Source organism: Sycon ciliatum, chromosome 13 (genome assembly GCF_964019385.1).
Source record: "Sycon ciliatum chromosome 13, ocSycCili1.1, whole genome shotgun sequence".
NCBI lineage: Eukaryota > Metazoa > Porifera > Calcarea > Leucosolenida > Sycettidae > Sycon > Sycon ciliatum.
Window position 1 is genome coordinate 631958 of NC_088655.1, and position 12372 is coordinate 644329.

A 12372-nucleotide genomic window follows, 5' to 3' on the forward strand; every position below is an offset into this window, starting at 1 on the left:
ATTAGCATCGTTTTTCACAGATATCATTCTGCACAGCTTGACATGTTTCCCCATGTTTGTTTTCTCTTTTGCACACGTGTACATATACGTGCGCGTGTGTGTGTGTGTGTGCGTGGGTATGCGTGTGAGCACTTCTCAGGTACGAACACAACTACAGACACGTATCCACGAACTTGAAGCTCTGCCGGATGTGTTGAAAGTAAGTACAATGATAACTCTTGTACAACTACAGTGGTCTACTTCTGAAAGTTGCTCCATTGATAATGCAATGCAGTGTTCGAGTGAACTACACAGTGCTTTGCAGTGCCAAGTGCCATGTTATTCATGGCAAGTGTTTGGGTATTTTCATTGCAGGGACCATAGTTCTCTGCCTCCAGTGTTCCCCCAGTCCCCCCCCCCTTCCCCCTTCCCCTAATCACCAATAGACAAGCCACCATGTCACTCACCTCTTGTTTATAGTGTATCCTGTATCTCAATTGCCGTCACCATCGTTGCCATCTTTGTTGCTTGTGCTGTTGCTGCTGCTTGTTATGCTGCTGCTGCTGCTGCTGCTGCTGCTGCTGCTTGTTATGCTGCTGCTGCTGCTGCTGCGGGTGGTGGTGCTGCTGCTGAGGGTGGTGGTGCTGCTGCTGCTGAGGGTGGTGGTGCTGCTGCTGCTGTCTCCGTATGCTGCTGCTGCTGTCTCCGTATGCACTATTCGTGTGCTCTTATCATCATGTTCACTGATGCTGCTTCTGCCGCTGTTATGTCTGATGATACGACAACTCTGATATTGTTTCCACCCCATGTGTGTGTGTGCTCTTGTGCTCCCTTGTGCTCTTGTACTGTTGTGCTCTTGTGCTCTCTTGTGCTGTTGTATCCTTGTTTTAACTAGTCTACTGAATCACGGCTCAGAGAGACGCAGGAACGGTTGATTGCGTCTGAAAGACAGAACAACGAACATTTACGACAGATTGGCGACTTGACAACTCGAGTAAGTGTTCTTTTTTCATTCATGCTGAAAAATGACACACCTTGTCCCACCCGAAATCATCGCACAAAACTGCTGGCCATTCTAAGCAAGATTTTCTCAATTTCTCATCAGAGATAATGCAGTAGATGACATTATTGTAGACATCAGTGAAGGAAACATGTTTTCACAATCAAGCACTACATCACACAAAGTGATCTTGGTTAGGACAGACAGCAGAGCTGTGTATTTGATTTTTCTGAACGTTTAGCACATCCTCCTTTGCACAGACCTCTCTCTCTCTCTAACCCAGTTGTTCTTGCAGTGTCTGGCTTGTTGACATCATTGGCACTGTCGGTCTGTGCTCATCTTGCTCATGTGGGTCACCTCTCTGCTGACGGGCATGTGTGTATGTGTATATGTGCATGCATTTGTGTGTGTGTGTGTGTGTGTGTGTGTGTGTGTGTGTGTGTGTGTGTGTGTATGGATGTGTGTATGTATGTGTGTAAAGGTTGAATCGCAGTCTGATCAAGGAGATAGTCTACGTACAAAATGGCAGTCTGTGCTGCAGGAGAATAGATCGACAATATCACGCGCGGAGCAAGCTGAGAGGTATGATGTCATCACTTGTATTCTTGAGAGGTGTGACGTAATAATTTTGTTCTTGTACCTCGGAATGTCTCTTGCTCGGGTGCCACACACAAGCAGGGTTGAAGGACAGTTACATTCTGTTTACATTCTGTTTACATTCTGTTTACACTGATAGTAGATGCTGGTACTTTCTCTTCTGTAAAATTATAGAGTATTTTTTCGCAAGCGTTACCCCTTGGAAAACGTTGAAAACCCCGACAGCAGAGAGCTTTGGAATATTTACTCAGGACAGCTTTCCGAAGAAAGCTGTACACGAAGTTAGTGAGCAGCAAAATTTGAGGATGCTAGAGCCTCTTGCGAAGTTTACGAAAGTTGACAAAGTTTGAATATCGAAAGCAATGAGTCATTTGTCCACCAGATCATCAACTACTGCGTTTTTCTAGTGAAACGGAATCTCGGCCGTCTGCTGGCTTCACAACTATCTGATTTCGGGCCAACAAAACACGGCAATTTTTCGGTTTGGTCTATGCTGGCTACATCACCGCTGTGCATTTTACCTTTTGTCAAGTTAACACGTTGAAGTCACTAGTCAAAGGCATCAAATTTAAAGCCGTGAGCAGATTGGATTGAGTCATGAACCAGTGTTTCAAATTTGCACCTGGATACGGTATGTTGTTGGGTTTTTTACATCATTGTGCTGTGTATATGTGTTATGTGTGCTGTGTATATCTGTTATGTGTGGTAGGCGTTTGCTGGAGTCAGAGCGACGTACAACTGAGCTGATGGAGCTGCTGGCTAAAAAGGAGGAAGCTCTTCAAAAAGGCCAGGTGAGTTGAGTCGTCTTATTCTGTGAGGTAATCGTATAAAATCATAGCAGAATATGCTAGTGGGTCTGTGAGGTCATGGTGTAAAATATGCATACAGCAAAATATGTAAGTGGTTCAGTGGCATCATCAGTACACTCAAATGAATGCTTCACACGGTTTATATCAAGGTGTGGGCAACACTGTGTCTTGTCATTTAGTCCAGGATATCTCTGTCTGTAAGTCATCCCAGGTGATAGTGTTCTATTTATTTTATCATTACTACCTGTCTGACCTACATCCTGAGTGAGACTGTATATATACTACCAACCAGGCAACTAAGCATGTACATTCTTAAAGTGTGTCATTGCCACATGTGTGTCCAAGTGGTCTGCCTTGGTTGCCCATCTCCGCATTTATTTTATTTTTGCTCGTACATATAGGGCCGCATAGATGAGATAGCAAGAGAGCGTTCAATGACCACTCAGCAGTTTGAGACCTCATTGTCGGAATCACGACACAAGAATGAACAACTCAAAGATCGCCTTTCAGCCAAAGTAAGTGCCATGTATACATTGTGCTTCAGTGACACCTACACACACACACACCACACACGCACACACACGCACACACATGCACACACACACACACACCACACACACACACACACACACACACACACACATGCACACACACACACACACCACACACACACCACACACGCACACACACACACACGCACACACACACACCACACACGCACACACACACACACCACACACACCACACACACACCACACACGCACACACACACACACGCACACACACACACACACACACACACACACACACCACACACGCACACACACACACACGCACACGCACACACACACACACACACACACACACACACGCGCGCGCGCACACACCACACACGCGTGCACACACCGTCAGGCGAAATAGCACGTCATAGTAAGTTACATTTGAGATCAGCGGGAAGAAGATGACGACGTCCACTAATTTAGTATCTGTGCACACGAATCTGCTGTGTGTGTGACTCTGTCTGTCAGCTATGATATCATCTTCTGTGGTTCCATGCCTAGCATGTACGTCTGAACCATCCTGCAAAGTTTGAATGACGTAGGTTGAGCGATCGCTCCGCGAAACATACTTTTTGAAATTCTCTTCATAGTATATCTTCCACCATTGAAATTTCGAATTTCTTCAAAAAAAGTGCTGAGAGGGGTGGCTTGCAACCTCGATATGGCTTGTCCCAGGCATGCTTTGGAGCCATCTTCTGTTGAAGTAGTGGCGGGGATCTATCCTGCAACTGCTACAACAAAAAATGATTGGATCTGAGAAAGCGTGAGACCGCGAATCTCGGTTGAATATTGAGTATTTCAAGCCTTTTCACGACGAAGATGGAGTTCTTTTTGGAGATGGACGTCCCGGCAAAGGACATGGTGTCCAACTTCTGGCGTCTGGTGAAGCCAGGGATCATTTGTCCAGTCAGGTCGGCAGCCTAACCGTCAGTAAGCTTGTGTTTGGATCCCGTTCTGCTCGATGTGGTAGATCACAAACAATTTGATATCGCACACATTGATCTCAGCATCGTGCGTACGGTATTTTATATTCAGAAAATCCTAAAGTGTCTCTGTGTGGCCGTCCTATGCCACGAGAAACTCCAATCAGGCTCCTATGTCCTCTGCCTTCATGATTGAATGTCCACTTCGTTTGAACAACGAACACAACAATCGAGCTAGGACGGCTTTGCAATGAAAAATACAGGTATACTGGAGCTGAAAAAAGAAAGAAAAAAACGTGCTCAGGATGAGACTCGAGTACACGCATACTCTCCCAGCAGGTGAAACGCAAATTTTTGTGAAAAATGCGTGACGCCGACTGACCAGTAATTTCGCCTGACGCACACACACATACACACACACACATGCACACCCACACACACACACACACATGTACACACATACACACCCTCGTGCACTGGAGATCTTGAAAGCATCAGTTCTTGTGGTGAGTTAGTGGTATCATATCAATGAACTAGAGACGTGGTATATTTTTTGTGACCAGACGAGACCACACGATGCTTTCAGACACCAGCACAAACAGTTCAGTTAGCTCTGAATTGACAAACCTAGTGAAGATGGCATCAACCAAATAGAACTAGCCTATTTGTAGCCACTGGGTTCACTAGCCTATTTGTAGCCACTGGGTTAACCCTATAAAGTTTTGACTTTTTTGTATACGGAACGCACGGGTCACAGAATGCACGTTATAGCTTGAAACGAAAGATATTATGTATATACAAGTTATGTTTTCCTGAAAGTGCTTGGAATACTGCACCATATAAAAAACAGACCAAAAAAGACCAATTCTGTCAGGAATTACAGCTCAGTGAATATTGATACCCATGAAATACACGTTCTTGAGCAGGGTAAGGGAAACTAATGTCTATCCAAAGGAGAATATTGTTGTGATTCTACCATATGATGCACTGTATATCCTTTACAGATCATCGAGGTGGGCCAAGAAGCAGTTTCGAGTTTCCCTGATGCAGAAGTGCTTGGGATGGCCTTCCCGGTTCACGCATACTGAGCAGGCGAATACGCTCTTGCAGCGTGGCTTGCCCACATCTCGGCAATAGGAACACTCGCGCCTTTTGTCTGTGTGGACAGGACCGTGTTGCTTCTTCGGGGTCTTGGCCAAGCCTTGTGTTGGCCCAGGCTTCGACAGGGGCACATCGGTCTTATCCGTGATGTCTGCAAGCTGCCGGATGATTGCGAGCCTGTAGTCGAGATGGCTGTTTTCTCTGGTTGTCTTGATAACGCCTGGGGTTTTTCAACCCACTGTTGGAACAAAACCCAGGAGTTGACAAGAGCAACATCGACGAAGTCAAACAGCTATATCTTCCAGTATTTTCTTGTCTTACGAAGAACACGGTATGTCGACACGTGCTGATCAAAAAGACCCACGCCACCCATAGCAAAGTTGTAGTCATCGATCAGCTTGGGCTTCTTGAGCTCCAAATCTCTGACGACGTTGTTTTCCTTCACCTTTCTTATCACGTTCACAAAATCCACTGCACTGTGCATTGTTGAAATTACCGTGACCGGGCGCTTGTCCTTCCACTCCAAGTGAACAATGTTTCCATCACTCACGAAACGAATAGATCCTCTTTCCGCGTGCCGCTGAAATGGTTTCACATTTTTTAGAACATCGGGGAAGCCCCGCCGATCAGTCTGGCAGGTCCCAGCAGCAACTGTGTTATGATTATCACTCAGGTCGGAGAAGAGTCCAGGAGAAGTGTAGAAGTTGTCAGTATAGAGTTGGTATCCCTGACCAGAAAGAGGCTGCATGAGTTCGATGACGATGTTGTGTGCTAATCCATGTTCAACTTGGCCGGGCTGGTCACGGCCGGTGTAGATCTTGAAGTTGAATAAATAGTGAAAGGTGCTGTCGCAGAGAGCAAACACTTTGAAACCAAAACGAACAGGTTTGTTGGATATGTATTGCTTGAAGGACACGTGCACTTTAGATTTTATCATCCTCTCATCGATAGCAATCTTCTGGTGTGGTTGGAACAGGTCATGACACTGTTTTTGGAAGTGGTCGTTCAGCTGGCGTACTTTGCGGAGCTTGTCGGCTGGATCTTCAGTTGACGGATCCACCACATGGAGGAACGACAAGAGTGCCTTGTATCTTAGGAAGGTCGGGATCATCTGCCGGGCCCATAAGCCATGGAAGAGTGTTGAGGAACTCCAGTATTGAGCCAGTTGCGGTTCACGAACAATTCCCATATAAATTGTAACGGCAAGTAGCGACATTATTTCAGCGGAGTCAGTGTGACTCCAAGCTCCAAACTCATCCTGGTACGAACTTCGTTCCAGAATATGGATGGCAGCATTTTCATCTGTGTATTCCACGATACTAGAAATTATTTCAGAGGTGAAGAAGAGTTGGAAAAAATCCAATTCTCTGGTTGGCTGGAATCCATCAGGGAAGTGACAACCAGGTTGCCGCGATGGAGTAAATTCGGGCTACTCGGGACACTCATCCTCACTGTCCAAGTCGCCAATGGCATCGTCGCCATGAACAGGAGTGTGTGCTCCGCCGCGACCTCCACGCGCACGCGGAGCTCCCGCACCTCGAGCTCCGACACCCCGTCCTCGACCACGGCCGCGCGCACCTCGAGCACAACCTCGAGCTCGACCTCAAACTCGACCTCTGGTTGGGCCTCTGCGCTCCCGACGAGGACGCGCTGCATCAGGTGCTGTGTCACTCGCGCTATCAGCTGACGACTCGAGTGACGAGCGTGAAGAATAAGCTGACTCGCGGGACTGGTCTGAAGCTTCTTCTTCAGAATTTTCATCGCCTTCAGAGACGATATCCTCTTCTTCCGAGTCTTCCGAGCCGTCTTGAAGTAAGGCTATGTCCAACTCTGACTCCTCGCTAGACGGCAAACCTCCAGAGGACTCGTCTTCAGAGTCGTCAAGGCCAATGCCACCCGTAGCCCCTAAAAACAGTGCATCGAGTGCCTCGTCACAGATAAATTCCTGTGCGCCATGGCGGAAGCTTGCAAGGGTTTTCCTTTGCTCAGTACACAACTTTTTTCGAATGGCAACGCCAGTCAAATGGTACCTCATGCGGATCGAATGGGTGCGTACTAGTTGTAGCCAAAGTCGCAGCTCTCTAGCACAAATGTGACCAAGGCCCGCGAAGTTTGAATGTGCGTGGTCGGAGCGGTCTTATACAACCGCTTCGAGTATGGGCAAATCTTTAAAGGGTAAACTAGCCTATTTGTAGTAGGGGTGAAACGGTTCGGGTAAGGAACCGGTTTTGGAACCGCCAGCTGAACATAATCGGGTACCCGTTCCGTCAAATTTCGAGCTGAAACTAAAAAATCTCGTTCTCCTACAAATGCATGTAGACGTCAAATCTAGTCAAGATTTAAAAATGTCTTTACCTAACGATCACCGCTCTTCCAAAGGGTTCTCCAGGTTATTATCTTCTTCACACATGGACTCTACGATGTCTCGTTCTTGCCCGTAAAATTGCTTTCTAAAATATTAATTTTCACGAACGCATTTAGTCGGTCTGGAGAATAGAGTGCATGGGACCGATATTCGAACCTTAGGAAACTATGCTGACATTAGGGTACCCGGACATGAAAAACATGGAACGGCTTCACCCCTGACATGAAAAACACGGAACGGCTTCACCCCTAATTTGTAGCCAGTGGGTTAGCTGTTCTAGTCATTGACTTCTAAACACTGTCTCCTTGTTGTGCTTGCTGCCACTGCTAATGCCAACACTGCTGCTGCTGTTGTTGGTGCTGCTGTTGTTGGTGCTGCTGGTGGTGGTGTTGCTGTTGGTGGTGCTGCTGCTGCTGCTGCTGTGCATGCTGCTTTCACTTCTGCTGCACATTCTCTACTGAAGGAACGTGTCCAGAAAGCGCGTATTGATGAACTGGAATTGAAACTTCAGAGATCGGCTGCTCAGGTTGCTCAACTTCAGTCGGAAAATGAGGACGTGAGTTAGCTGGGTGTTTGCTCTGTAAAGATATGCTTTCCTAGAAAGTAGCGTTGCCATACAGCGGGATGAAGAAACTAGGGACTCGTACAGGGGAACAACAGGGGTGACTGTCCAATATAGTGGCCCTTTGTGCAGGGCTGGTTTATACACACTCGCACAAGGCATCTCTTGTCTGGCCTGCACTTGAGGTCAGAAGGTCAAGGACACCATCATAATCACGAGTTGCATATACCACGGATCACATAAACTTCCTAATATGGTGTCGATACGCATATCTTTCGGCCGTTATCAGCTTATGTCGTCTTCCGACTTCAGTAGCAACTGAAATCCGACCCCTGAACTTTGTGCTAGAGTGCAGCACCGATTCTAGTGGTCTCTATTTCATAGTGTTGCAAGCGTGTGCTGGGGTTTTGAAATGTGAGTGCACCAAGCTGGAGTCAGATTTCAGTTGCCAGCACTGTAAACACTATCAGTCCCCGGTTCTCACCATATCTTCGTTTTCACTCATACCCAGGATGATAGTTTGCAGGTTTACGGCTAGTATAGTTACTAATGCTAAATTAAGTTTGTACGAAATCTACATTGTTAGGATTTGTACTGCACACACGTCTACGTGCAGGCCAATTCATGTACCTTGCCGTAATGTTCACGCATTTGTTTGTCTTTGTGTGTGCGTGCGTTTGTGCGTGCATGCATGTGTGTCTGTGTATGTGCATGTGTGTATTTGCATGTGCATGTGGTGTATTTCCATATGTCGTTCTTTGCCCTGTGCTGTCGTCGTCGCATCGTATCAGGCCGAGAGACGGCTGAACAACAAAGTGTTTGACTTGCAAGACCGTCTGGATCAGGAGAAGCACAATAACCGCAGCATGGAAAACTATGTGTCCTACTTGAAGGCATCGTACAGCAACGTGTTCGGTGATAGTACCATTGGGGCAGGTGCGGCGTACTCGGGAAGAGGATCGTCTCTCGGCAGCTCGTTTTCATCACCGAAGAAAGTGCGCTGAGGCATTGCCTCCCCGGTATACTGGACAAGTTGTCTTCATACTGCTGGCATTCATTAGCAAGTGTGACACAGTGTGCTGTGGACATGGCATTCTGTGCCGATTGAGAACAGGGCAGGTACATGCCCGGTCAGCAGTGTTGTCATAATGTCTGCTACGCTGCCACACTCTACTCTCAGACAGGCCATGCGTGCTGGGTATATCCCTGCACAAATATATACACTATCTATACTGTACTCTCTGACAGGCCCTATATGCTGGGTACATCCCTGCACAATCTATGACACTATCTATACTGTGCAGAGAGCGGATGTGCAAAGTGCTGACTAAGTATACATGCAGAGAGTTTACATATTGGAGTACAGTAGTGCACACTGCTAGTGTTGTGTACATGCAGCATAGGTACTGGCAATGTTGTGTGACGGACTGTTTATTCTATACCGCCGACTATCTTCTTTCCAATGGATTCCTTTCTATGCTCTCTATGCTCTTTCTCTCTCTCTCTCTCTCTCTCTCTCTCTCTCTCTCTCTCTCTCTCTCTCTATCTATCTATCTCTCTCTCTCTCTCTCTCTCTCTCTCTCTCTCTCTCTCTCTCTATCGATCGTTGACGTACTGTGACTAATGGTGGAATATCTGACACCAGTTTATCCTTTGTAGACAGAAGTAATGGCAAATGTTTGTTTCTGCATATTGTCGATAGTCTATTCTTCCTCTGAGTGAATTGTGTCTTGTGTATATGCTGATGCTGATGTGATAGTGTCTATGTCTGCAGTGCGCTTGCTGATGTGTATATTTCTGTTACTGCATGATTTCTCAAGTACATGTATGTATTGTCACTGCGACCAATGTGAGTTTGCTCTCAGTACGATGCACTGTTTGTGTGGCCATTCAACACCGAATGCATTTGATTTGCGCAATTCTATTCAGCCTGACTATTGAACCTATGGTGAAACTATGTACTTTCTTCGAAATGATTATTTCTCGTATTCTATTTTCTTTGAAATGGATGTGAATCCCCAGCATGTGTACACAATTTGTCACGACGATGAAATTGTTCTTTTCTCCTGGTACTGTTTTGCTTGCCATTTTGCCAGTGTGTGTGCAAGTGCATGGTTTGAAACGATTGAACTCTCGTTTGGTTGAGAGATTAGAAAGGGGAAGTGCAAGGAACGAATTCACTGTCTTATGATAGGGTATATACATCATGGTGTGTATAGTAGAGCTCACTGACTTGTCAGTTTGAGCACTCTGGCTAGGTACGCTCGGGCCTGGTTTATATCTGGCTTTGGAAAATTTATTTTCATTGCTATCAGGTTCGGCCTCGTTTTCTCTGAGCTGCGTTGATGAGTCCACAAAGGACGAAACAGCTCTGTCCGCAGATTGAGTATTTATCATGGTGCATGTCTGGGGAAGTTTGTGACTGTCGAATTCAGATAATGTTTCAAAACTATAATTTAAACCGATTCAAACCAGAGGATAAACTTTTCTAAGCACTCTCAGACTCCATTGCAGCCACTCTCACACATTACTGGGTACCTCACTTCAAACTCTCTCACAACAAACCAGAGGAGTCCACCTGATTCACGATTGCTCAGACTGAGAGAACTATTGCTGGTTACTGGATCATCCCCTCTAGAGATGAGTGGATGCTTTTGCCAAGGAGTGTTCTCCTGTGTGTTATTAATTTTTAATAGTGCTGCTAAGGAACACATGGCTTATGAACAGGGAGTCAAAAAGCCATCACGACTCCCTGTTTTTAAAATATTGTCAAGCACTGACGAAACAGCCTGCGTTGTACTTACACCCATCAACGAAAACAAGCCTTCCTCGGATTTACAGCCAGCTACATGTATGGCAGTATGCTTGGTGAGAGTCTGCTCCATGCACGCTGTGTTCACCAAGTATTTTAATTCATCAATGTTACATACTTGCCAACTCGGCCAAAGCAAATCCCTTAGTCACAAACCCAGTTTCCCTTAGTTTTCTCTCAATTCCCTGATTTTGCTGGTTTTCGCCAATTTCGGCCGTTTTCTCTTTTTTGCGCAATTTTTGGGTATTGTTGGCAATTGTTTGCATGCGTAATGCACCCTTGCCACACTACAACAAAACCTTTTTTTAACACTTATGGTTCAGAAGAAGAAGAAGTAGGGATAACCCGGCCATTATGATTTATGGAATCCAATACGCCACGCCACCACATTGCGCTCTTGGTTCAGCGACAATTTCGGTGGTTTTCGTTCAATGTAAAAAAAACCAGTATGCCAGTAGCTACCCTAGTTCTCCGGTAGTATACCGGGAAAACTGGTATTGTTGGCAAGTATGATTTTTACCTAGCAGACCCCCTCCCCCCCCCCCCCCCCCCTCTCAGCATCAGGGGGGATATTTGCAGACAGTGAGATGGATTTTATCAACACGGCTATGTCGAGTCGGGGAATAAACGGAAGGCATACATGTACCTGCCTGCACCGGGGTATTCCTTTGGTCACCATGGTAACCACTGGAAACGTGTTGCTTAATTTTTTATTTCAACATATCAAGGCCCAGTGCTACTTGGACCACTGGCCAGTTTTGAGAGAGTGCTAACATGTTACATGTACACAAACCACAACTGTCATAGTGTCAAGCAAAGTACGGTTTCATGCATGTTCTTGGGAATCTGTGAGACTCGACCAGCTATGGAACCGGCCAACACTACCCCCCCCCCCCCCTCTTCTTCCTGCTATGTCAGTGTCTGCTCCAGAGCCGGGTCAGCCGGGCCATCGACCCGGTTTGGGGGGGGGAGGGTACTTGGGCCCGCTTGGTAAAAGGACACTGGTTCCCTTGTGACCCAGTTGGGACTCCATCAGGAAGTCCTAAGACTCGCTGATGTATACTAGCCGCACTTGAATGTACCCGACTCTGACTAGCTCTGATCCGGTTGCAAGAGTGTGTGTGCCAGGTAAAGGTCTAACATTAGTTACCCGGTTGGTTTCAAATCCTAGGATGGGTTCTAGGTAGGCATGTGCGGATAATGCCATCAAAACATTGGCAGGATTCGGTACTTTTTCTGGTAAGTTTCGCATGTTTGGTATGTGGATAAAGAAATGGAGCAGAATTCGAGGAATTGCCCGCCATAAGGTTTGTATGGTTCTGCCAATTTCACTGCTTTTCGAGCAGAATCTGCCACCTTCTCGAGCATTATCCGCACACCCCTAGTTCTACGGGAGGTGACTAGGAACGTTTACCCTTGTGTAGGCCCACCACATCACAACAATTATCTGGTTGAAACCAATGCTCATATCTCACTGTGTAAGCTGTAAATCATGTCAGGTACTTTGACGTTGACAAGCTTACGAGTTACAAGTAAAAAGTGCAACCACGTCATTTCCGGATGGTGAACCAATTTTAAAATTATCGAAAAAAGGTGGATACTCGGATGGTGAGCCAATTAAATTATGGTGAAAAAGGAGGACAAAATGTTACGAGTTATGACTA

At 46.3% G+C, this 12372-nt stretch overlaps 1 protein-coding gene across 1 annotated transcript in view; it reads left to right on the top strand.

Moving 5' to 3' along the window:
- LOC135830110 (outer dense fiber protein 2-like) overlaps nucleotides 1-9968 on the top strand; it is a 32300-nt gene extending 22332 nt beyond the window's left edge. The window contains exons 21-27 of the mRNA XM_065342499.1: nucleotides 140-199; nucleotides 875-973; nucleotides 1461-1561; nucleotides 2286-2367; nucleotides 2787-2900; nucleotides 7798-7890; nucleotides 8688-9968. Coding sequence (XP_065198571.1) covers nucleotides 140-199; nucleotides 875-973; nucleotides 1461-1561; nucleotides 2286-2367; nucleotides 2787-2900; nucleotides 7798-7890; nucleotides 8688-8900 — 762 coding nt within the window. The 3' untranslated portion in view covers nucleotides 8901-9968. The remainder of the gene's footprint in view (nucleotides 1-139; nucleotides 200-874; nucleotides 974-1460; nucleotides 1562-2285; nucleotides 2368-2786; nucleotides 2901-7797; nucleotides 7891-8687) is intronic.
- Nucleotides 9969-12372: the final 2404 nt, after the last annotated feature.